Genomic DNA, 24437 nt, shown 5'->3' on the forward strand with positions numbered 1-24437 from the left:
TAGCAAGACCCAAGCCTGATGGAGAGGAGAGGTGTGAGAGGGACTGGGAGGTGCATCTTGTGTTGATAGCAAGACCCAAGCCTGATGGAGAGGAGAGGTGTGAGAGGGACTGGGAGGTGCATCTTGTGTTGATAGCAAGACCCAAGCCTGACGGAGAGGAGAGGTGTGAGTGGGACTGGGAGGTGCATCTTGTGTTGATAGCAAGACCCAAGCCTGATGGAGAGGAGAGGTGTGAGAGGGACTGGGAGGTGCATCTTGTGTTGATAGCAAGACCCAAGCCTGATGGAGAGGAGAGGTGTGAGAGAGACTGGGAGGTGCATCTTGTGTTGATAGCAAGACCCAAGCCTGATGGAGAGGAGAGGTGTGAGAGAGACTGGGAGGTGCATCTTGTGTTGATAGCAAGACCCAAGCCTGATGGAGAGGAGAGGTGTGAGAGGGACTGGGAGGTGCATCTTGTGTTGATAGCAAGACCCAAGCCTGACGGAGAGGAGAGGTGTGAGAGGGACTGGGAGGTGCATCTTGTGTTGATAGCAAGACCCAAGCCTGATGGAGAGGAGAGGTGTGAGAGGGACTGGGAGGTGCATCTTGTGTTGATAGCAAGACCCAAGCCTGACGGAGAGGAGAGGTGTGAGAGGGACTGGGAGGTGCATCTTGTGTTGATAGCAAGACCCAAGCCTGATGGAGAGGAGAGGTGTGAGTGGGACTGGGAGGTGCATCTTGTGTTGATAGCAAGACCCAAGCCTGATGGAGAGGAGAGGTGTGAGAGGGACTGGGAGGTGCATCTTGTGTTGATAGCAAGCCCCAAGCCTGATGGAGAGGAGAGGTGTGTGTGGGACTGGGAGGTGCATCTTGTGTTGATAGCAAGACCCAAGCCTGACGGAGAGGAGAGGTGTGAGAGGGACTGGGAGGTGCATCTTGTGTTGATAGCAAGCCCCAAGCCTGACGGAGAGGAGAGGTGTGTGTGGGACTGGGAGGTGCATCTTGTGTTGATAGCAAGACCCAAGCCTGACGGAGAGGAGAGGTGTGAGAGGGACTGGGAGGTGCATCTTGTGTTGATAGCAATACCCAAGCCTGACGGAGAGGAGAGGTGTGAGTGGGACTGGGAGGTGCATCTTGTGTTGATAGCAAGACCCAAGCCTGATGGAGAGGAGAGGTGTGAGAGAGACTGGGAGGTGCATCTTGTGTTGATAGCAAGACCCAAGCCTGATGGAGAGGAGAGGTGTGAGAGAGACTGGGAGGTGCATCTTGTGTTGATAGCAAGACCCAAGCCTGATGGAGAGGTGTGTGTGAGAGGGACTGGGAGGTGCATCTTGTGTTGATAGCAAGCCCCAAGCCTGATGGAGAGGAGAGGTGTGAGAGGGACTGGGAGGTGCATCTTGTGTTGATAGCAAGACCCAAGCCTGATGGAGAGGAGAGGTGTGAGAGGGACTGGGAGGTGCATCTTGTGTTGATAGCAAGACCCAAGCCTGATGGAGAGGAGAGGTGTGAGAGGGACTGGGAGGTGCATCTTGTGTTGATAGCAAGACCCAAGCCTGATGGAGAGGAGAGGTGTGAGAGGGACTGGGAGGTGCATCTTGTGTTGATAGCAAGACCCAAGCCTGACGGAGAGGAGAGGTGTGAGTGGGACTGGGAGGTGCATCTTGTGTTGATAGCAAGACCCAAGCCTGATGGAGAGGAGAGGTGTGAGAGGGACTGGGAGGTGCATCTTGTGTTGATAGCAAGACCCAAGCCTGATGGAGAGGAGAGGTGTGAGAGAGACTGGGAGGTGCATCTTGTGTTGATAGCAAGACCCAAGCCTGATGGAGAGGAGAGGTGTGAGAGAGACTGGGAGGTGCATCTTGTGTTGATAGCAAGACCCAAGCCTGAGGGAGAGGAGAGGTGTGAGAGGGACTGGGAGGTGCATCTTGTGTTGATAGCAAGACCCAAGCCTGACGGAGAGGAGAGGTGTGAGAGGGACTGGGAGGTGCATCTTGTGTTGATAGCAAGACCCAAGCCTGACGGAGAGGAGAGGTGTGAGAGGGACTGGGAGGTGCATCTTGTGTTGATAGCAAGACCCAAGCCTGACGGAGAGGAGAGGTGTGAGAGGGACTGGGAGGTGCATCTTGTGTTGATAGCAAGACCCAAGCCTGATGGAGAGGAGAGGTGTGAGTGGGACTGGGAGGTGCATCTTGTGTTGATAGCAAGACCCAAGCCTGATGGAGAGGAGAGGTGTGAGAGGGACTGGGAGGTGCATCTTGTGTTGATAGCAAGCCCCAAGCCTGATGGAGAGGAGAGGTGTGTGTGGGACTGGGAGGTGCATCTTGTGTTGATAGCAAGACCCAAGCCTGATGGAGAGGAGAGGTGTGAGAGGGACTGGGAGGTGCATCTTGTGTTGATAGCAAGCCCCAAGCCTGACGGAGAGGAGAGGTGTGTGTGGGACTGGGAGGTGCATCTTGTGTTGATAGCAAGACCCAAGCCTGACGGAGAGGAGAGGTGTGAGAGGGACTGGGAGGTGCATCTTGTGTTGATAGCAATACCCAAGCCTGACGGAGAGGAGAGGTGTGAGTGGGACTGGGAGGTGCATCTTGTGTTGATAGCAAGACCCAAGCCTGATGGAGAGGAGAGGTGTGAGAGGGACTGGGAGGTGCATCTTGTGTTGATAGCAAGACCCAAGCCTGACGGAGAGGAGAGGTGTGAGTGGGACTGGGAGGTGCATCTTGTGTTGATAGCAAGCCCCAAGCCTGATGGAGAGGAGAGGTGTGAGTGGGACTGGGAGGTGCATCTTGTGTTGATAGCAAGCCCCAAGCCTGATGGAGAGGAGAGGTGTGAGTGGGACTGGGAGGTGCATCTTGTGTTGATAGCAAGACCCAAGCCTGATGGAGAGGAGAGGTGTGAGAGGGACTGGGAGGTGCATCTTGTGTTGATAGCAAGCCCCAAGCCTGATGGAGAGGAGAGGTGTGAGTGGGACTGGGAGGTGCATCTTGTGTTGATAGCAAGACCCAAGCCTGATGGAGAGGAGAGGTGTGAGTGGGACTGGGAGGTGCATCTTGTGTTGATAGCAAGACCCAAGCCTGATGGAGAGGAGAGGTGTGAGTGGGACTGGGAGGTGCATCTTGTGTTGATAGCAAGACCCAAGCCTGATGGAGAGGAGAGGTGTGAGAGGGACTGGGAGGTGCATCTTGTGTTGATAGCAAGACCCAAGCCTGATGGAGAGGAGAGGTGTGAGAGGGACTGGGAGGTGCATCTTGTGTTGATAGCAAGCCCCAAGCCTGATGGAGAGGAGAGGTGTGAGAGGGACTGGGAGGTGCATCTTGTGTTGATAGCAAGACCCAAGCCTGATGGAGAGGAGAGGTGTGAGAGGGACTGGGAGGTGCATCTTGTGTTGATAGCAAGACCCAAGCCTGATGGAGAGGAGAGGTGTGAGAGGGACTGGGAGGTGCATCTTGTGTTGATAGCAAGACCCAAGCCTGATGGAGAGGAGAGGTGTGAGAGGGACTGGGAGGTGCATCTTGTGTTGATAGCAAGACCCAAGCCTGATGGAGAGGAGAGGTGTGAGAGGGACTGGGAGGTGCATCTTGTGTTGATAGCAAGCCCCAAGCCTGATGGAGAGGTGTGTGTGAGAGGGACTGGGAGGTGCATCTTGTGTTGATAGCAAGACCCAAGCCTGATGGAGAGGAGAGGTGTGAGAGGGACTGGGAGGTGCATCTTGTGTTGATAGCAAGACCCAAGCCTGATGGAGAGGAGAGGTGTGAGTGGGACTGGGAGGTGCATCTTGTGTTGATAGCAAGACCCAAGCCTGATGGAGAGGAGAGGTGTGAGTGGGACTGGGAGGTGCATCTTGTGTTGATAGCAAGACCCAAGCCTGATGGAGAGGAGAGGTGTGAGAGGGACTGGGAGGTGCATCTTGTGTTGATAGCAAGACCCAAGCCTGATGGAGAGGAGAGGTGTGAGAGGGACTGGGAGGTGCATCTTGTGTTGATAGCAAGACCCAAGCCTGATGGAGAGGAGAGGTGTGAGAGGGACTGGGAGGTGCATCTTGTGTTGATAGCAAGACCCAAGCCTGATGGAGAGGAGAGGTGTGAGAGGGACTGGGAGGTGCATCTTGTGTTGATAGCAAGCCCCAAGCCTGATGGAGAGGTGTGTGTGAGAGGGACTGGGAGGTGCATCTTGTGTTGATAGCAAGACCCAAGCCTGACGGAGAGGAGAGGTGTGAGAGGGACTGGGAGGTGCATCTTGTGTTGATAGCAAGACCCAAGCCTGATGGAGAGGAGAGGTGTGAGAGGGACTGGGAGGTGCATCTTGTGTTGATAGCAAGACCCAAGCCTGACGGAGAGGAGAGGTGTGAGAGGGACTGGGAGGTGCATCTTGTGTTGATAGCAAGCCCCAAGCCTGATGGAGAGGAGAGGTGTGAGAGGGACTGGGAGGTGCATCTTGTGTTGATAGCAAGACCCAAGCCTGATGGAGAGGAGAGGTGTGAGAGGGACTGGGAGGTGCATCTTGTGTTGATAGCAAGCCCCAAGCCTGATGGAGAGGAGAGGTGTGAGAGGGACTGGGAGGTGCATCTTGTGTTGATAGCAAGCCCCAAGCCTGATGGAGAGGAGAGGTGTGAGAGGGACTGGGAGGTGCATCTTGTGTTGATAGCAAGCCCCAAGCCTGATGGAGAGGAGAGGTGTGAGAGGGACTGGGAGGTGCATCTTGTGTTGATAGCAAGACCCAAGCCTGATGGAGAGGAGAGGTGTGAGAGGGACTGGGAGGTGCATCTTGTGTTGATAGCAAGACCCAAGCCTGATGGAGAGGAGAGGTGTGAGAGGGACTGGGAGGTGCATCTTGTGTTGATAGCAAGACCCAAGCCTGATGGAGAGGAGAGGTGTGAGAGGGACTGGGAGGTGCATCTTGTGTTGATAGCAAGCCCCAAGCCTGATGGAGAGGAGAGGTGTGAGAGGGACTGGGAGGTGCATCTTGTGTTGATAGCAAGCCCCAAGCCTGACGGAGAGGAGAGGTGTGAGAGGGACTGGGAGGTGCATCTTGTGTTGATAGCAAGACCCAAGCCTGACGGAGAGGAGAGGTGTGAGAGGGACTGGGAGGTGCATCTTGTGTTGATAGCAAGACCCAAGCCTGATGGAGAGGAGAGGTGTGAGTGGGACTGGGAGGTGCATCTTGTGTTGATAGCAAGACCCAAGCCTGATGGAGAGGAGAGGTGTGAGAGGGACTGGGAGGTGCATCTTGTGTTGATAGCAAGCCCCAAGCCTGATGGAGAGGAGAGGTGTGAGAGGGACTGGGAGGTGCATCTTGTGTTGATAGCAAGACCCAAGCCTGATGGAGAGGAGAGGTGTGAGAGGGACTGGGAGGTGCATCTTGTGTTGATAGCAAGCCCCAAGCCTGATGGAGAGGAGAGGTGTGAGTGGGACTGGGAGGTGCATCTTGTGTTGATAGCAAGCCCCAAGCCTGATGGAGAGGTGTGTGTGAGTGGATACATTTTATCTAATTAATTGGTGCAATTGTTCTTTTTCAGATTTGTGAAGATTGGGTACACACTTGCACAACAGTCAACATGCACGAGGGAAAAAAAAGTTGCAAAATGTATCACAGAATTTCCGAAAAGCATCCACAAAATCAAGTAGAAATCAGAAAAGAATGTCGCGAAATGCTGTATTATGTTGGTAGATTGTCTTTATTGATGTCAGTATAGTCACTTTAAATAATGCCACTTTAATGTTTACATATCTTACATTACTCATCTCGTGTGTATATATACTGTATGTTATGCATCGTGCCTCTCGGTCATCTCATCCATATATTTATATTTACATATTCTTATTCAATCTCTTTACACTTGTGTGTATTGGGTAGTTGTTGTGAATTTGTTAGATTACTTGTTAGATATTACTGCACTGTCGGAACTAGAAGACAAGCATTTCGCTACACACGCATTAACATCTGCTAACCATGTGTGACCCATAGAAATATAATGTAATGATAGCTGTCTTGTTTTGGTTGAAATATCTATTTTCGTTTGTTTTGCCTGACTTCTTTCCGTCGGAGGCCGGTAAAACATGCACAATGACTACGCTGATACGACGCTCGCGAACATTTCCTGCAGCATCTCATAATCCAGACCAAACTCACTCGGAAAGTGGATACATTTTTCCCGCTGCTCTACGAGACCTCACCATTTCCAATTATTTTCAGCCAAACAATTAGCTACAGGAAATCAGTTCCAGGTAACCTATTGCTAATGATTATTATTTGTTTTAATGATGCTTGTAACACGGTCTGTAAACCAACGCATTCCAGGATGAAACCGCACTGGTTTCAGCGGCCTGGTTTTGTTGTTCCCCCAGCTAGTTAGCTGTTAGCCAGTTAGCAACACATCTCCCGTCCGACCCGTTTGTGTAGCTAGCTAGCTAACATGCTAACTTTATTTCAGGTTCACGGTTGAAGTGTGACTTTTATTTCATAGTTAGCCAGCTGTCGTGTCTTCACGAGTAAAATGACTGTACCGAGGAATTAGCTAACCGGCTGCTCCTTGTTTAGCCACAGGCGTTTTGGTAGGCCGTCATTGCAAATAAGAATTTGTTGTTAACTGATTTGCCTATTTAAATAAATAAAACAAATATTTGGTTTAGCTATTAAGGTAACCAGCTCGCAAAATTAGCAGGACTAAACGTTGCTAAACTAACGTTTACAGGTGTTGTCCCGCAAATCAACCTGCCAGAATTCAGCCCCCCCTAATTCGTGAACGCGCACGCACGCTATTCTACATTTTCTATTTCTAATTTCCTCAATTTTGTGTCTAGAGTCAAATACTTCCTGTGGCACACACTACTGGTCAACACGAGCCACCAAAATCCTGTAAAATACTTTATTTAGAACAAACTTCGCGTCAGGATATGCAACCGAAATTAATAAATAATGTATGTGTGTTATATTAAATATTCTATTAAACATGCCTTCTGGATGGTAGCGGGGTGAACAGGCAGTGGCTTGGGTGGTTGTCGTCCTTGATGATCTCTTGATGATTCCCCCCCCCCCCCACACGCATGTCACGTGTCCTACTTATATCAGTACATTCGTAACGACTTAAGGATGACACAACTTCTATTCGAAGTAAACCTTGTGTAGGAAATAAGCCATTACTTTTTGTTGTTGACCAAAATTGACACACTCATTGACCTCCATACAAAAACTCCCTGCTTGGTGGGCGAAACAACGAGAAAAACGCCACCTATTGGAGGGAGACAGATTTGCAGCCGCGTTGGGCCTCTCTTCCTCTTCCTCTCTGGGTATACTTTGTAAATAAAAGTATTTCTATAAGATATTATGTGATTTCTTTGTTTATTTGTTTATTTTTTCCAGACTAAATGCTCAACAATGTGTTCTGTGAGAAGTCCTATTAATTATTGTCCACAATTATCAATATATTTTATACTAGGTATCATACAAAGAATAACTAAAATATTTATATAAAATATTGTTATTTATTTGTTGTTTTTTTTCAAGTCTAAATGGTCAACAATGTGTGTCCTCCTATCATTTATTGCACCTTACACAATTATCTGTACGTTGCGCTGCAGTAACAGGTTCATTCTACCCAGGAACACTTCTAGTTTCCAAATCCACTGAGTTTACACCCACAGGAACACTTCTAGTTTCCAAGTCCACTGAGTTTACACCCACAGGAACACTTCTAGTTTCCAAGCCCACTGAGTTTACACCCCCAGGAACACTTCTAGTCTCCAAGTCCACTGAGTTTACACCCCCAGGAACACTTCTAGTTTACAAGTCCACTGAGTTTACATCCCCAGGAACACTTCTAGTTTCCAAGTCCACTGAGTTTACACCCCCAGGAACACTTCTAGTTTCCAAGTCCACTGAGTTTACACCCACAGGAACACTTCTAGTTTCCAAGTCCACTGAGTTTACACCCCTAGGAGCGTCTCTTTTTCCGTAATTTATATCTTGAAATTGGGGAGAAAAAGGGGGTAAAATACACACACAAAAAAACAATTCTAAACAACTTTTAACAATTTTCACTGAAAATTATACAAACACAGTGCGGATTTACAGTTTTTGCTGTTTGGTGCTGTCCTTGTTACCAAACTTTGTAGAATTTTCTGTGGAAATTGTTCAAATTAGTCCTTGTGCATGGAGTTGTATGGTTTGTTTAACTTTGTATTCATTGGTTTTTCATACATTTTAAAGTGACAACTCTGTGTCTACATCACTCTGTTACCTAGAATTAGGGGCAATTCCTAACTCAATATATATTCTTGTGTTGCCTAATAGCCTATAGGCGAATGTTTGAATAGGCTACTGAGGATGGGGTGGTCATTTCAATCACTGTATGTATCAATGTATCATATATTAGTAATGAATTTGAACTGAATATGCTTGTACTCAACGGCCACTGTTTTTCTTATTCACTTATGGCCTAATCTGACTGGCTGTTGCCGTCAATCCTATGTTTATTTTATGGAAAAAGGTTTTCTGCTGGACGGGATCTGTGGTTACCTAGCTTAGATACATTTTTGCTGTCTTTTCTGGAGCTATACCACGATCTAGGTTTGTGAAAATCACCCTGAATTATTTCGGTCTCCTCTTTTAGATCCACCTCTAGCCTACCATGTCTGAACCAGGTTCTGGTTGTGGTGTTCCAGCCCAGAGAAGCTCACAGCGGGGTCCAGAGTTGCTGTCAGTGAAGCTGGCGGACTGCAGTCAAACAGTGGAACTCAATGTGATTGTCAAAGAGGAGGAGGAGGAGAGAGAAATCAATGAGGGGGAGGAGGAAGAGCGAGAGGAGGACAGGGACTCTGTTGACTCAGGTAAATTCAGGCTAACATCCTCTTTGGTTCAGAGAGTTGAACAACCCAAAATAGCTATTGATTTTCTGGTTCATTAAGAAATGTAAACTTAGATATGTTTTTGGTTGTTAAGTCAATTAGAGCATGCCAATTTCAAGTTAATCTTTCAAAAAATATATATATTTCTGAATATTAGCTGGCTAACTCATTGATTCTGCTTTGTATTATAACCCTCAGGCTATCTGTATGTGTAAGAGGGAAGGCGAGTGTCTACCAACCATTTGGCAATGCATTGTAATTTCACAATGCCATGATCTATGTGCGATGCTATGCAACAAGCCCTTTGCAAAGTATTTCTTTCAGTACTCTGTTAATCCAAATGAATGTTGAATCCTGCGTTGGTAAGCTTAAAGCCTTTGTTTCTTCAGTTTCTTCAGTTTCTGACCATATGTATGTTCATATTCTTACAGGAGAGATCCCCAACCCAAACTCAGTCAACAAACCCAGTTCCACAGCATCAAGACTACCTGGACATGGGAGTTATTCGTGCCCTCAATGTGAGAAGAGTTTCAGTTCCTCCACTATTCTAAAGAATCATCAAAGAGTACACACTGGAGAAAAACCTTTCCACTGCTCTGCATGTGGGAAGAGTTTCAGTGAGAAAGTAAACCTTAAGAGACACGAGAGAGTACATAGTGGAGAGAAGCCTTACCACTGCACCCAATGCGGGAAGAGCTTCAATCATTCTGGAAGCCTTAAGGAACACCAAAGAGTACATACAGGGGAGAAACCTTACCACTGTGCTCTTTGTAGGAAGCATTTCAGTCAGCCAGGAAGCCTTAAGAAACACCAGAGAATTCACACAGGGGAGAAACCTTACCACTGCTCACAGTGTGGAAAGAATTTTCGTTTTGCAGGAGACCTAAAGAGTCACCAGAGATCACACAGTGGAGAGAAGCCTTACCACTGTTCTCAGTGTGGTGAGGGATTCACTCAGCTCAGACGTCTTAAACGTCATCAGAGGATACACATTGGAGGGAAGCCTGTCTGTGTTTTAAATGTGATTGTCAAAGAGGAGGAGGTTGAGAGGGAAATCAAAGAGGAGGAAAAGCGAGAAGTTGAGGAAAAGGACAATAGTGGTATAGTTGAACCAGATACATCAACATTACCTGGTTGTAGTCTTTACCCCTGCCATCAATGTGGGAAGAGTTTCCGTTCCTCAAGTAATCTACAGAATCATCAAAAAGTACACGCTGGAGAAAAGCCTTACCACTGCTCTGAGTGTGGGGAGGGATTCACTCAGCTACTACGTCTTAAAAGTCATCAGATAATACACAATGGAGGGAAGCCTGTTTGTGCGTTAAATGTGATTGTCAAAGAGGAGGAGGTTGAGAGGGAAATCAAAGAGGAGGAAAAGCGAGAAGTTGAGGAAGAGGAGGACAATAGTAGTGTAGTTGACCCAGATACACCAAGACTGCCTGATCGTGGTCGTTACCCATGCCATCAATGTGGGAAGAGTTTCCGTTCCTCAAGTAATCTAAAGAATCATCAAAGAGTACACACAGGAGAGAAACCTTACCACTGCTCCCAATGTGGGAGGGGTTTCAGTGAGAAGGTAAATCTTAAGAGACATGGCAAAGTACATAGTGGAAAGAAGCCATATCACTGCACCCAATGTGAGAAGAGCTTTAATTATTCAGGAAGCCTTAAGGAACACCAGAGAATACATACCGGGGAGAAGCCTTACCACTGCTCTCTATGTGGTAAAAGTTTCAGTCAGCCAGGAAACCTTAAGAAACATCAGAGAATACATACAGGGGAGAAGCCTTACCACTGCTCTCTTTGCGGTAAGAGTTTCAGTCAGCCAGGAAACCTTAAGAAACATCAGAGAGTACATACAGGCGAGAAGCTTTACCACTGCTCTCATTGTGGGGGAGGTTTCACTCAGCTAAGAAGTCTTAAAAGTCATGAGAAAATACACATTGGAGGGAAGCCTGCCTGTGCTTTCAATGTGATTGTCAAGGAGGAGGAGGAGGAAGAAAATAAAGAAGTTGAGGGAGAGGAGTGTGACGTGAAATAAAGGTTTAGTGAGAATAGATAAGCAACTCTATAGTTATTGAAATTCACACCTCTCCTTGCAATTGCATCTTCTGTGACAGCATGGTCATGGGCAGCACCATTATTTATTTAGATGAGATCGAGACAAGATCGTTAACAACTATAGCGGTTGCTGTAATAGTGCTATTCCCAGGCCTAAAGCCTGATTGGTTTACGTTAACAATACATGTCTCATTGTAAACCAGGTTGCCAGTCCGGGCCTAAGCCTGTGTTCCTGGCCTTGACCCAAGCATAATTTATTTAATGAATTATTTCTGAACAGGATACCACCTCCTAATGTGCTACAGTGTGTACAGTCTGAACAAGATACCACCTAATGTGCTACAGTGTGTACAGTCTGAACAGGTACAAAGCCAAGGTTGGTGATTTACTGCTACCTGCAGTTATGGAATGTTATCTCAGGACTATAAATTAATTGGTTGACTCCTCCTCCTGACCTCCTCCTGGCCTGGATGGAATTATACGACCTGGATATAGTGCACTACATTTGACCATGATTTTGGAATGAGATGTTGGACGAGCAGGTGTCCACGTACACTACATCGGTTGCCACTACAAACGTATCTTCCTTTATCTACTACCAAACATAGAAACGCGCCATTTTCACATCTGCTGATGTTGGGTTGGTGCTTGAGATTATGAATATGTAGTAGAATGTTTTTGAAATGTCCCTTTAAAGGTACGTATGCCCATGTACACGACTAACATTTAAATGTAAAACAGTTGACAGTAGCATAATCTATATTTGACTTGAGCTGAATACTGGGGCTGAGTCTATATATAGTATATACTGGGGGCTGAGTCTATATAGTATATACTGGGGGCTGAGTCTATATAGTATATACTGGGGGCTGAGTCTATATATAGCATATACTGGGGGCTGAGTCTATATATAGTATATACTGGGGGCTGAGTCTGTATATAGTATATACTGGGGGCTGAGTCTGTATATAGTATATACTGGGGGCTGAGTCTGTATATAGTATATACTGGGGGCTGAGTCTATATATAGTATATACTGGGGGCTGAGTCTGTATATAGTATATACTGGGGGCTGAGTCTGTATATAGTATATACTGGGGGCTGAGTCTATATATAGTATATACTGGGGGCTGAGTCTGTATATAGTATATACTGGGGGCTGAGTCTATATATAGTATATACTGGGGGCTGAGTCTATATATAGTATATACTGGGGGCTGAGTCTGTATATAGTATAGACTGGGGGCTGAGTCTGTATATAGTATATACTGGGGGCTGAGTCTGTATATAGTATATACTGGGGGCTGAGTCTATATATAGTATATACTGGGGGCTGAGTCTGTATATAGTATATACTGGGGGCTGAGTCTGTATATAGTATATACTGGGGGCTGAGTCTATATATAGTATATACTGGGGGCTGAGTCTGTATATAGTATATACTGGGGGCTGAGTCTATATATAGTATATACTGGGGGCTGAGTCTATATATAGTATATACTGGTGGCTGAGTCTATATGTAGTATATACTGGGGGCTGAGTCTATATATAGGATATACTGGGGGCTGAGTCTATATATAGTATATACTGGGGGCTGAGTCTATATATAGTATATACTGGGGGCTGAGTCTATATATATTATATACTGGGGCTGAGTCTATATATAGTATATACTGGGGGCTGAATGTCCCAAATGGCGCGCTATTCACCCTGTAGTGCACTACTTTCGACTATGGGCCCTATTCTGTAGTGCACTACATTTGACTATGTGCCCTATTCTGTAGTGCACTACATTTGACTATGGGCCCTATTCTGTAGTGCACTGCATTTGACCATGGGCCCTATTCTGTAGTGCACTGCATTTGACTATGGGCCCTATTCTGTAGTGCACTACTTTTGACTATGGGCCCTATTCTGTAGTGCACTACTTTTGACTATGGGCCCTATTCTGTAGTGCACTGCATTTGTCCATGGGCCCTATTCTGTAGTGCACTGCAGTTGTCCATGGGCCCTATTCTGTAGTGCACTGCATTTGACAATGGGCCATAGTCTGTAGTTCACTGCATTTGTCCATGGGCCCTATTCTGTAGTGCACTGCAGTTGTCCATGGGCCCTATTCTGTAGTGCACTGCATTTGTCCATGGGCCCTATTCTGTAGTGCACTGCATTTGTCCATGGGCCCTATTCTGTAGTGCACTACATTTGTCCATGGGCCCTATTCTGTAGTGCACTACATTTGTCCATGGGCCCTATTCTGTAGTGCACTACATTTGTCCATGGGCCCTATTCTGTAGTGCACTACATTTGTCCATGGGCCCTATTCTGTAGTGCACTACATTTGTCCATGGGCCCTATTCTGTAGTGCACTACATTTGTCCATGGGCCCTATTCTGTAGTGCACTGCATTTGTCCATGGGCCCTATTCTGTAGTGCACTACAGTTGTCTATGGGCCCTATTCTGTAGTGCACTACAGTTGTCCATGGGCCCTATTCTGTAGTGCACTACATTTGTCCATGGGCCCTATGGTCTATTCTATTGAATACAAAATAAGTCCATAGACTCCAGTAGAATTCAGTTGTGGATATGTTTTATACCTGATTAAACTCAGTAGAAGGGCTGGTTTGTATTGACATAAAATGTATTGTTATGTCATGATCTGGATGGAACCGGTGTTTTTTAGAATTTTGTTCTGTTCCGGAACCGTATAGATCCCTTTCGTTGACAGTTCTGGTTCTGTTCCTTGAAATTCCGGTTTTCTTTTCTGTTCCCTGAACTGGTTCCAACCCCTGGTTTAGAATATTGTAAAGTATCCATTAATTAAATAATAAACGCTAACAAACTGTAATCTTCTTCTTCATTGAAGGTGGATGATGTTGGTAGATTGTCTTTATCCATGAAAAGTCAGTATTGAATCATGGTGATGATAAATCACAAGAATAAAAGATGCCAGACATTAATTGTTGGAATAATATAACATGACACTGCAGGCCTGTGTAGGATTATCTACATTACACACAGTCTCTTCTCTACTCGTTCATCTGCCCAGCGAAGAGGCTACTCTGGTGAATGTCTGTGATGAATAAAGAGTGGTGCTCGTTTAATAAAGTTAGATCAACGCTTAATACAGTTAGATCAACGTTTAATAAAGTTAGATCAAAATCAAATTTTCGAGCTCTACCCAGTAGATTTTGCGGTGACGTAGTGTCCCCATGAGTGACAGAACACTGAGCCAATCACGGAGCAACTAGAGAACATTACCAAACCCCTATGCTTCGTATATTCCGCTGGCTGTCCCACCACCACAGAAGGCACTGAGCTAGGCTGAAACACCTGCATTTTGGAGCTGCCTTACTCAAGAAAGCAAAAAATGAGACTAAGTTTGTATGTGGCTTTATTAACTCAATGTTTTATTTATTTATTTGACATTGTTTGCAAACTGAAATGTGACATGTATTAATGCCAAAATAACATGCAAAACAGGCAACAATAAAAATATATATATATATATATACACATACAGTACCAGTCAACAGTTTGGACACACCTACTCATTCCAGGGTTTTTATTTATGTTTACTATTTTCTACATTGTATAATAATAATGAAGACACCAAAACTATGAAATAGCACATATGGAATCATATAGTAACAAAAGAAGTGTTAAACAAATCAAAATATATCTTATATTTGAGATTCTTCAAAAAGAACGCAGCACAACTATGCAGTTACCCATACTTGGGACTGGGCAAAAACTCCCTATTTTCAGCCACAGACTAAAAAAAAAAAATGTATCTGTCAGATGGCCAAAATATGCACAACTACAACAGCAGATATGACACTCACAAACATGTATTGCAGTGCTCCATTAATCCAGACCAGACACAGTCAGCAGGGTTAGGGGGTCATGGCAGCAACACACTAGCTGTATCCTATCCACATTAAGACTTCAGGTTTTCGGAATTTGATTTCAAAATAAAAGTCAGGGGATAAACTTTTTTTGCAGCTTTGCATAGGACATAATGTTAAAATGATGTTAAAAAAAAAAAACAATTAGACCAGCAACACTGTATTATTCAGTGCCCCATGAAATGACACCATATGTACACTGAGTGGACACAACATTAGAAACACCTTCCTGATATTGAGTTGCACCCCCTTTTGCCCTCAGAACAGCCTCAATTTGTCAGGTAATGGACTCTACAAGGTGTCGAAAGCCTTCTATAGGGATGCGGAGCCATGTTGAATCCAATGCTTCCCACAGTTGTGTGAAGTTGGCTGGATGTCCTTTGGGTGATGGAGCATTCTTTATCTACACACAATACCGCATAACGACAAAGCGAGAATAGGTTTTTAGACATTTTTGCAAATGTATTAAAAATAAAATACAGAAATAGCTTATTTACATAAATATTAATCCTTGAGATGTTTCGACAACTTGGAGTCCACCTGTTGATTGATTGGACATGATTTGGAAAGGCACACACCTGTCTATATAAGGTCCCACAGTTGACAGTGCATGAGAGAGCAAAAAACAAGCCCTGAGCTCGAAGGAATTGTCCATAGAGCTCCGAGACAGGATTCTGTCGAGACATACATCTGGGGAAGGGTACCAAAACATTTCTGCAGCATTGAAGGTCCCCGAGAACACAGTGGCCTCCATCATTCTTAAATGGATGAAGTTTGGAACCATCAAGACTCTTCCTAGAGCTGGCCACCCAGCCAAACTGACAACCATCTCTGCTGCACTACACCAATCAGGCCTTTATGGTAGAGTGGCCAGACAGGATGCCACTCCTCAGTAAAAGGCACATGACAGCCTGCTTGGAGTTGGCACCTAAAGGTCTCTCAGACCATGAGAAACAAGATTCTCTGGTCTGATGAAACCAAGATTGAACTCTTTGGCCTGAATGCCAATCGTCACGTCTGGAGGAAACCTGGCAGCATCCCTACGGTGAAGCATGGTGGTGGCAGCATCATGCTGTGGGGATGTTTGTCAGCGGCAGGGACTGGGAGACTAGTCAGGATCGAGGGACAGATGAACGGAGCAATGTATAGAGAGATCCCAATGAAAACCTGCTCCAGATCACTCAGGACTTCAGTCCGGGGTTGAAGGTTCACCTTCCAACAGGTCAACAACCATAAGCACACAGCTGAGACAAAGCAGGAGTGGCAACGGGACAAGTCTCTGAATGTCCTTGAGTGGCCCAGCCAGAGCACGGACTTTAACCCGATTGACCGTCTCTGGAGAGACCTGAAAATAGCAGTGCAGCGACGCTCCCCATCCAACCTGACAGAGATTGAGAGGATCGGCAGAGAAGAATGTGAGAAACTCCCAAATACAGGTGTGCCAAGCTTGTAGCATCAAACCCAAGAAGACACGAGGCTGTAATCGCTGCCAAAAATGCTTCAACAAAGTACTGATTAAAGGGTCTGAATACTTATGTCAATGTATTATTTACGTTTTTTAGTTTTAATAAATGTGCACAATTTTCTAGAAACCTGTTTTTGCTTTGTCATTATGGGGTATTATGTGTAAATTGATGTGGGAAAAGTCAAAGGGTCTGAATACTTTTCCGAAGGATCTGTACACAATCCATGTCTCAATTGTCTCAAGGCATCAAATTTCTTCTTTAACTTGTCTCCTCCCCTTCATCTAAACTGATTGAAGTGGATTTAACAAGTGACATCAATAAGGGTTCATAGCTTTCACCCGATTTCACCTGGATTTATTTCACCAGTCTATGTAGGCCGTCATTGAAAAATAAGAATTTGTTCTCAACTGACTTGCCTAGTTAAATAAAGGTTACACGTGTCAAATTTCACCTGGATTTATTTCACCAGTTTTTGTCATGGAAAGAGCAGGTGTTCCTAATGTTTTGTACAATATATTGGGTGCAGTAAAAGGCCAGCAACACGCCATATAATTGAGTCTCCCATGAAATGGTACCCTATATACATTCTACAGACCCTACTGAGGATTCCCTAGTGCAGCACCTAGAATAGTTTTCACTCTACCAGCCAATATGTATTTCATATACCGGGTCTGGGCTCGGGGGCCTGATGGGTGTCACACTTTTCCCCTATCCCTAGCGTTTAGACACTTTTCCCCTATCCCTAGCGTTTAGACACTTTTCCCCTATCCCTAGCGTTTAGACACTTTCCCCCTAACCCCAGCGTTTAGACACTTTCCCCCTATCCCTAGCGTTTAGACACTTTTCCCCTAACCCTAGCGTTTAGACACTTTTCCCCTATCCCTAGCGTTTAGACACTTTTCCCCTAACCCTAGCGTTTAGACACTTTTCCCCTAACCCTAACGTTTAGACACTTTTCCCCTAACCCTAGCGTTTAGACACTTTCCCCCTATCCCCAGCGTTTAGACACTTTTCCCCTATCCCTAGCGTTTAGACACTTTTCCCCTATCCCTAGCGTTTAGACACTTTCCCCCTATCCCTACCCTTTAGACACTTTTCCCCTATCCCTAGCGTTTAGACACTTTCCCCCTATCCCCAGCGTTTAGACACTTTCCCCCTATCCCCAGCGTTTAGACACTTTTCTCCTAACCCTAGCGTTTAGACACTTTTCCCCTATCCCTAGCGTTTAGACACTTTTCCCCTATCCCTAGCGTTTAGACACTTTTCCCCTATCCCTAGCGTTTAGACACTTTCCCCCTATCCCCAGCGTTTAGACACTTTCCCCCTATCCCCAGCGTTTAGACACTTTTCTCCTAACCCTAGCGTTTAGACACTTTTCCCCTATCCCTAGCGTTTAGACACTTTTCCCCTATCCCTAGCATTTAGACACTTTCCCCCTATCCCTAGCGTTTAGACACTTTTCCCCTATCCCTAGCGTCTAGACACTTTCCCCCTATCTCTAGCGTCTAGACACTTTCCCCCTATCCCCAGCGTTTAGACACTTTCCCCCTATCCCTAGCGTTTAGACACTTTTCCCCTATCCCTAGCGTTTAGACACTTTTCCCCTATCCCTAGCGTTTAGACACTTTCCCCCTATCCCCAGCGTTTAGACACTTTCCCCCTATCCCTAGCGTTTAGACACTTTTCCCCTATCCCCAGCGTTTAGACACTTTTCTCCTAACCCTAGCGTTTAGACACTTTTCCCCTATCCCTAGCGTTTAGACACTTTCCCCCTATCCCTAGCGTCTAGACACTTTCCCCCTATCTCTAGCGTCTAGACACTTTTCCTCTATCCCTAGCGTTTAGACACTTTCCCCCTATCCCTAGCGTTTAGACACTTTTCCCCTATCCCTAGCGTTTAGACACTTTTCCCCTATCCCTAGCGTTTAGACACTTTCCCCCTATCCCCAGCGTTTAGACACTTTCCCCCTATCCCCAGCGTTTAGACACTTTCCCCCTATCCCTAGCGTTTAGACACTTTTCCCCTATCCCTAGCGTTTAGACACTTTTCTCTATATCACAACTAAATACAGGTTATTGACACCTTTCTACTATTACATGGGGGGACTTTATTTTTTGAAAATTTCCGAAATTCCGTGACCCGGAAGTACTTCATTAATGTTGCTGACGAGACGCTGACGTCGAGACGCAGGTGGATGATTGATTCTGCTTGCGCTCTCACTGGATCTCATCAACCAAACAAGTAGCCAAAGGAAATCAGTATCAAGTAGCCTACTGCTAACATTTTAAATGTGAGCTTGTAAATTTGGTCTGTAAACTAACGCATTCCGTGAATCGTTAGTGGTTGCCGCGGCCTGTCTTTGTTGTTATCCAAACTAGCTAGAACAACACTCCAATCCAACCCGTTTGTGTAGCTAGCTAACTAAATTCAGTGAGAGTTGAAGTGTGCCTTTTATTTTATATTTAGTCATCTATCATTGCATTGTGAGTAAAATGTCTAGCGAGGAATAAGCTAGCTGGCGACTAGCTAGGTAGTTAGCTAGCTAAATTATCTTGACCACAACCGTTGCTAAACTAATTGGCTACCGGTTTGTGTTAATCCCTGTTGGACGGGATGAGTTGTTAGCTATTTTAGCTACATATATATTTTTGGAACTATCCCACGATCAAGGTTAGTGAAAATCCCCCAGAACTTGTTGAGGTCTCCTCTTTTAGATCCACCTCTAGCCGACCATGTCTGAGCCGGGTTCTGGCTGTGGTGATCCGGCCCAGAGAAGCTCACAACAGGGTCCAGAAGTGGTGTCAGTGAAGCTGGAGGACTGCAGTCAAACACTGGAACTCAATGTGATTGTGAAAGAGGAGGAGGAGAGAGAAATCAAGGAGGAAGAAACCAGTGACTCAGGTAAATTCAAGCTAACAACATTGTTTGTTTTAGAGTGCTATACAAATCAGGATCAATGAGCTAATTTTAATAAACAACCCCACATTACAGTTGATTTTCTGGTACATTAAGAAATCTAAACTTTTATGTGTGTTTTGGGTTGTTGAGTCAAATTAGACCATGCCAATATCAAGCTTCAAGTTGTTTCTGAATATTTAGGCAAGTTTGTATTTATTATGGATCCTCATTAGCTGCTGCCTTGGCAAAATGAAGGCAGTTACACATTTTAAAAACATTACAATACATTCACAACAGATTTCACAACATCTTACGCGTGTTCCCTCAGGCCTCTACTCCACTACCACATATCTACAACATATTGTGTTCCCTCAGGCCTCTACTCCACTACCACATATCTACAACATATTGTGTTCCCTCAGGCCTCTACTCCACTACCACATATCTACAACATATTGTGTTCCCTCAGGCCTCTACTCCACTACCACATATCTACAACATATTGTGTTCCCTCAGGCCTCTACTCCACTACCACATATCTACAACATATTGTGTTCCCTCAGGCCTCTACTCCACTACCACATATCTACAACATATTGTGTTCCCTCAGGCCTCTACTCCACTACCACATATCTACAACATATTGTGTTCCCTCAGGCCTCTACTCCACTACCACATATCTACAACATATTGTGTTCCCTCAGGCCTCTACTCCACTACCACATATCTACAACATATTGTGTTCCCTCAGGCCTCTACTCCACTACCACATATCTACAACATATTGTGTTCCCTCAGGCCTCTACTCCACTACCACATATCTACAACATATTGTGTTCCCTCAGGCCTCTACTCCACTACCACATATCTACAACATATTGTGTTCCCTCAGGCCTCTACTCCACTACCACATATCTACAACATATTGTGTTCCCTCAGGCCTCTACTCCACTACCACATATCTACAACATATTGTGTTCCCTCAGGCCTCTACTCCACTACCACATATCTACAACATATTGTGTTCCCTCAGGCCTCTACTCCACTACCACATATCTACAACATATTGTGTTCCCTCAGGCCTCTACTCCACTACCACATATCTACAACATATTGTGTTCCCTCAGGCCTCTACTCCACTACCACATATCTACAACATATTGTGTTCCCTCAGGCCTCTACTCCACTACCACATATCTACAACATATTGTGTTCCCTCAGGCCTCTACTCCACTACCACATATCTACAACATATTGTGTTCCCTCAGGCCTCTACTCCACTACCACATATCTACAACATATTGTGTTCCCTCAGGCCTCTACTCCACTACCACATATCTACAACACAAAATACCTGTGTGCATGTGTCTATGATTGCTGCTTCACAGTCCCAGCTGTTCAACAGGGGGTATTGTTTTTATATCCTTTGTTAAATTAATTCAGTGAAATACGGAAACCGTTCCGTATTTTATCTAACGGGTGGCATCCCTAAGCCTAAATATTGCTGTTACATTGCACAACCTTCAATGTTATGTCATAATTATGTCAAATTCTGGCAAAATTAATTCGCAACGAGCCAGGCGGCCCACTCTGTTGCATATACCCTGACTCTGTGTGCAATGAACGCAAGAGAAGTGACACAATTTCCCTTGTTTAATATTGCCTGCTAACATGAATTTCTTTTAACTAAATATGCAGGTTTAAAAAAATATATACTTCTGTGTATTGATTTTAAGAAAGGCATTGATGTTTATGCTTAGGTACATTCGTGCAACGATTGTGCTTTTTTTTCGCAAATGCGCTTTTGTTAAATCATCCCCCATTTGGCGAAGTTGGCTGTCTTTGTTAGGAAGAAATGGTCTTCACACAGTTCGCAACGAGCCAGGCGGCCCAAACTGCTACATATACCCTGACTCTGTTGCACAGAACGCAAGAGAAGTGACACAATTTCCCTAGTTAAAAAAAATTCATGTTAGCAGGAAATATTAACTAAATATGCAGGTTTAAAAATATAGACTTGTGTTTTGATTTTAAGAAAGGCATTGATGTTTATGTTTGGGTACATTCATGCAACGATTGTGCTTTTTTCGCAAATGCGCTTGTTAAATCATCCGTTTGGCGAAGTAGGCTGTGATTCAATGATAAATTAACAGGCACCGCATCGATTATATGCAACGCAGGACAAGCTAGTTAAACTAGTAATATCATCAACCATGTGTAGTTAACTAGTGATTATGTTAAGATTGATTGTTTTTTATAATAGGTTTAATGCTAGCTAGCACCTTGGCTCCTCGCTGTACTCACATAACAGGTAGTCAGCCTGCCACGCAGTTTCCTCGTGGAGTGCAATGTAATCGGCCATTCCGATTAATCGGTCGACCTCTAGTATGCATGAGTGTCCGAGCTGTGTGCCAGTAGTTTAAACAGACAGCTCGGTGCTTTCAACACCTCTCACAAATACAAGTAGTGATAAAGTCAATCTCTCCTCCACTTTGAGCCAGGAGAGATTGACATGCATATTATTAATGCTCTCTGTGCACATCCAAGGGCCAGCCGTGCTGCCCTGTTCTGAGCCAATTGCAATTTTTCGAAGTCCATTTTTGTGGCACCTGACCACACGACTGAACAGTATTCAGGTGCGACAAAACTAGGGCCTGTAGGACCTGCCTTGTTGATAGTGTTGTTAAGAATGAAGAGCAGTGCTTTATTAAGGACAGACTTCTCCCCATCTTAGCTACTGTTGTATCAATGTGTTTTGACCATGACAGTTTACAATCCAGGGTTACTCCATGCAGTTTAGTCTCCTCAACCTGCTCGATTTCCACATGATTCATTACAAGATTTTGTTGAGGTTTAGGGTTTAGTTAATGATTTGTCCCAAATACAATGCTTTTGGTTTTTGATTCCTTACCACCTATTCTGAAACTCTCCTTCCAGACTCATATCAAACATATCCAATCTAAAATCAAATCTAGAGTCGGCTTTCTATTCCGCTACTAAGCCTCCTTCACTCACGCCGCCAAACTTACCCTAGTAAAACTGACTATCCTACCGATCCTCGACTTCGGCGATGTCATCTACAAAATAGCTTCCAATACTCTACTCAGCAAACTGGATGCAGTTTATCACAGTGCCATCCGTTTTGTTACTAAAGCACCTTATACCACCCACCACTGCGACCTGTATACTCTAGTCGGCTGGCCCTCGCTACATATTCGTCGCCAGACCCACTGGCTCCAGGTCATCTACAAGTCCATGCTAGGTAAAGCTCCGCCTTATCTCAGTTCACTGGTCACGATGGCAACACCCACCCGTAGCACGCGCTCCAGCAGGTGTATCTCACTGATCATCCCTAAAGCCAACACCTAATTTGTCCGCCTTTCGTTCCAGTTCTCTGCTGCCTGTGACTGGAACGAATTGCAAAAATCGCTGAAGTTGGAGACTTCTCTCCCTCACCAACTTCAAACATCTGCTATCTGAGCAGCTAACCGATCGCTGCAGCTGTACATAGTCTATCGGTAAATAGCCCACCCAATTTTACCTACCTCATCCCCACACTGTTTATATTTCTTTACTTTTCTGCTCTTTTGCACACCAGTATCTCTACCTGTACATGACCATCTGATCATTTATCACTCCAGTGTTAATCTGCAAAATTGTAATTATTCGCCTACCTCCTCATGCCTTTTGCACACAATGTATATAGACTCTCTTTTTTTTCTACTGTGTTATTGACTTGTTAATTGTTTACTCCATGTGTAACTCTGTGTTGTCTGTTCACACTGCTATGCTTTATCTTGGCCAGGTCGCAGTTGCAAATGAGAACTTGTTCTCAACTGGCCTACCTGGTTAAATAAAGGTGAAATAAAAAATAAAATAAAAAAACTAACTCTTTGTAAGTGTTGCTGTTATTTCAGACGCTGTGGTAGCTGACGTGTGTAGTGTTGAGTCATCCTCATACATAGACACACTGGCTTTACTCAAAGTCAATTAGACCATGCCAATATCAAGCTTAAAGTTATTTCTGAATATTTAGGCAAGTTAGCTGGCTAACTCATTGATCCTGCTTTGTAGTATAAACCCTCAGGCTTCTGAATGTGGGAGGATGAGCGCCAAAACAAATTACTGTCCAGTACTCACCAGTGTGCAATGCATTGTAATTTATCTCTGTGTGATGCAAAGCAACAAGCCCCTTGTAAAGTCTGTTATTGCTCTGTTAATGTACACGCCCTCCAGCTCACATCCCACCAAATTCATGTTGAATCTTGTATTTTTAAACCCAAAAGCCTTTGTTTCTGCTCTTTCTGGTTCTTACCCCATATGTGTTTATATTCTCACAGGAAAGAGCTCCAACCCAGACTCAGACAGCAAGCCCAGTCCCACACCATCAGGAAACCGCAGACAGAAGCCCCAACCCTGCTGTAGCGACAGTTTTATTTATCCAACTCGCCACAAATCACACCAACAAACTCCCAAAATAAATAAGACTTACCTTTGCCGTCAATGTGGGAAGAGTTTTCAGACACCAAGCAAGCTAAAGGCTCACCAGAGAATGCACATTGGAGAGAATCCTTACCCCTGCTCCCAGTGTGAGAAGAGCTTCAATCATTCAGGAAGACTTAAGGACCATCAAAGAGTACATACTGGGGAGAAGCCTTACCACTGCTCTCTTTGTGGGAAGAGTTTCAGTCAGTTAGGAAACCTGAAGACTCATCAGAAAAATCACAAGCCTTACCACTGCTCACAATGTGGGAAGAGTTTCAGTGAGAAAGTAAAACTTACGGGACACGAGAGAGTACATAGCGGAGAGAAACCTTACCACTGTACCCAATGTGGGAAAAGCTTCAATTATTATTCAGTACTTGAGGAACATCAAAGAGTACATACAGGGGAGAAGCCTTACCACTGCACACTTTGTGGGAAGAGTTTCAGTTGGGCAACAAACATAAGGAATCATCAGTTAAGACACATTGGAGAGAAACCTACATGTACTCTCAATGTGATTGTCAAAGAAGAGGAGGGCGAACAGAGACACATTAAGGCAGAAGAGCGAGAAGTTGAGGTAGAGGAGAGAAAGGTGAAGGAGCTAACTCCATAGGAATTGCATTGCACAGGGGGGGGGACACGAAGTGCAGCTGGATATATACGACACAGTCCCTTTCAAAAACGAAACATATATTTGGTTGGTGGAGACCTTAATGAATTATTTCCAACCTACTTTAACTGAGGAGACAGGTCCCACAGACAGGGTCTACAGACAGGTAGCCCAATATTTTCAACATTGTA

General features: G+C 44.9%; 2 protein-coding genes across 2 annotated transcripts in view; both read left to right on the forward strand.

Moving 5' to 3' along the window:
* The window catches only part of LOC139397114 (zinc finger protein 271-like), a 28185-nt gene extending 17325 nt beyond the window's left edge, over window positions 1-10860 (forward strand). The window contains exons 2-3 of the mRNA XM_071143981.1: window positions 8585-8801; window positions 9251-10860. Coding sequence (XP_071000082.1) covers window positions 8603-8801; window positions 9251-10860 — 1809 coding nt within the window. The 5' untranslated portion in view covers window positions 8585-8602. The remainder of the gene's footprint in view (window positions 1-8584; window positions 8802-9250) is intronic.
* A 7888-nt stretch (window positions 10861-18748) lies between these two features.
* LOC139397112 (zinc finger protein 501-like) lies at window positions 18749-24249 on the forward strand. Its single transcript, XM_071143979.1, has 2 exons — window positions 18749-19154; window positions 23492-24249. The coding sequence occupies exons 1-2, from the start codon at window positions 18986-18988 to the stop codon at window positions 24247-24249; spliced, it is 927 nt and encodes a 308-aa protein (XP_071000080.1). The 5' UTR covers window positions 18749-18985.
* The last annotated feature ends 188 nt before the right edge of the window (window positions 24250-24437 follow it).

The sequence above is a fragment of the Oncorhynchus clarkii genome, unplaced genomic scaffold (assembly GCF_045791955.1).
Source record: "Oncorhynchus clarkii lewisi isolate Uvic-CL-2024 unplaced genomic scaffold, UVic_Ocla_1.0 unplaced_contig_3037_pilon_pilon, whole genome shotgun sequence".
Taxonomy (NCBI): Eukaryota; Metazoa; Chordata; class Actinopteri; order Salmoniformes; family Salmonidae; genus Oncorhynchus; species Oncorhynchus clarkii.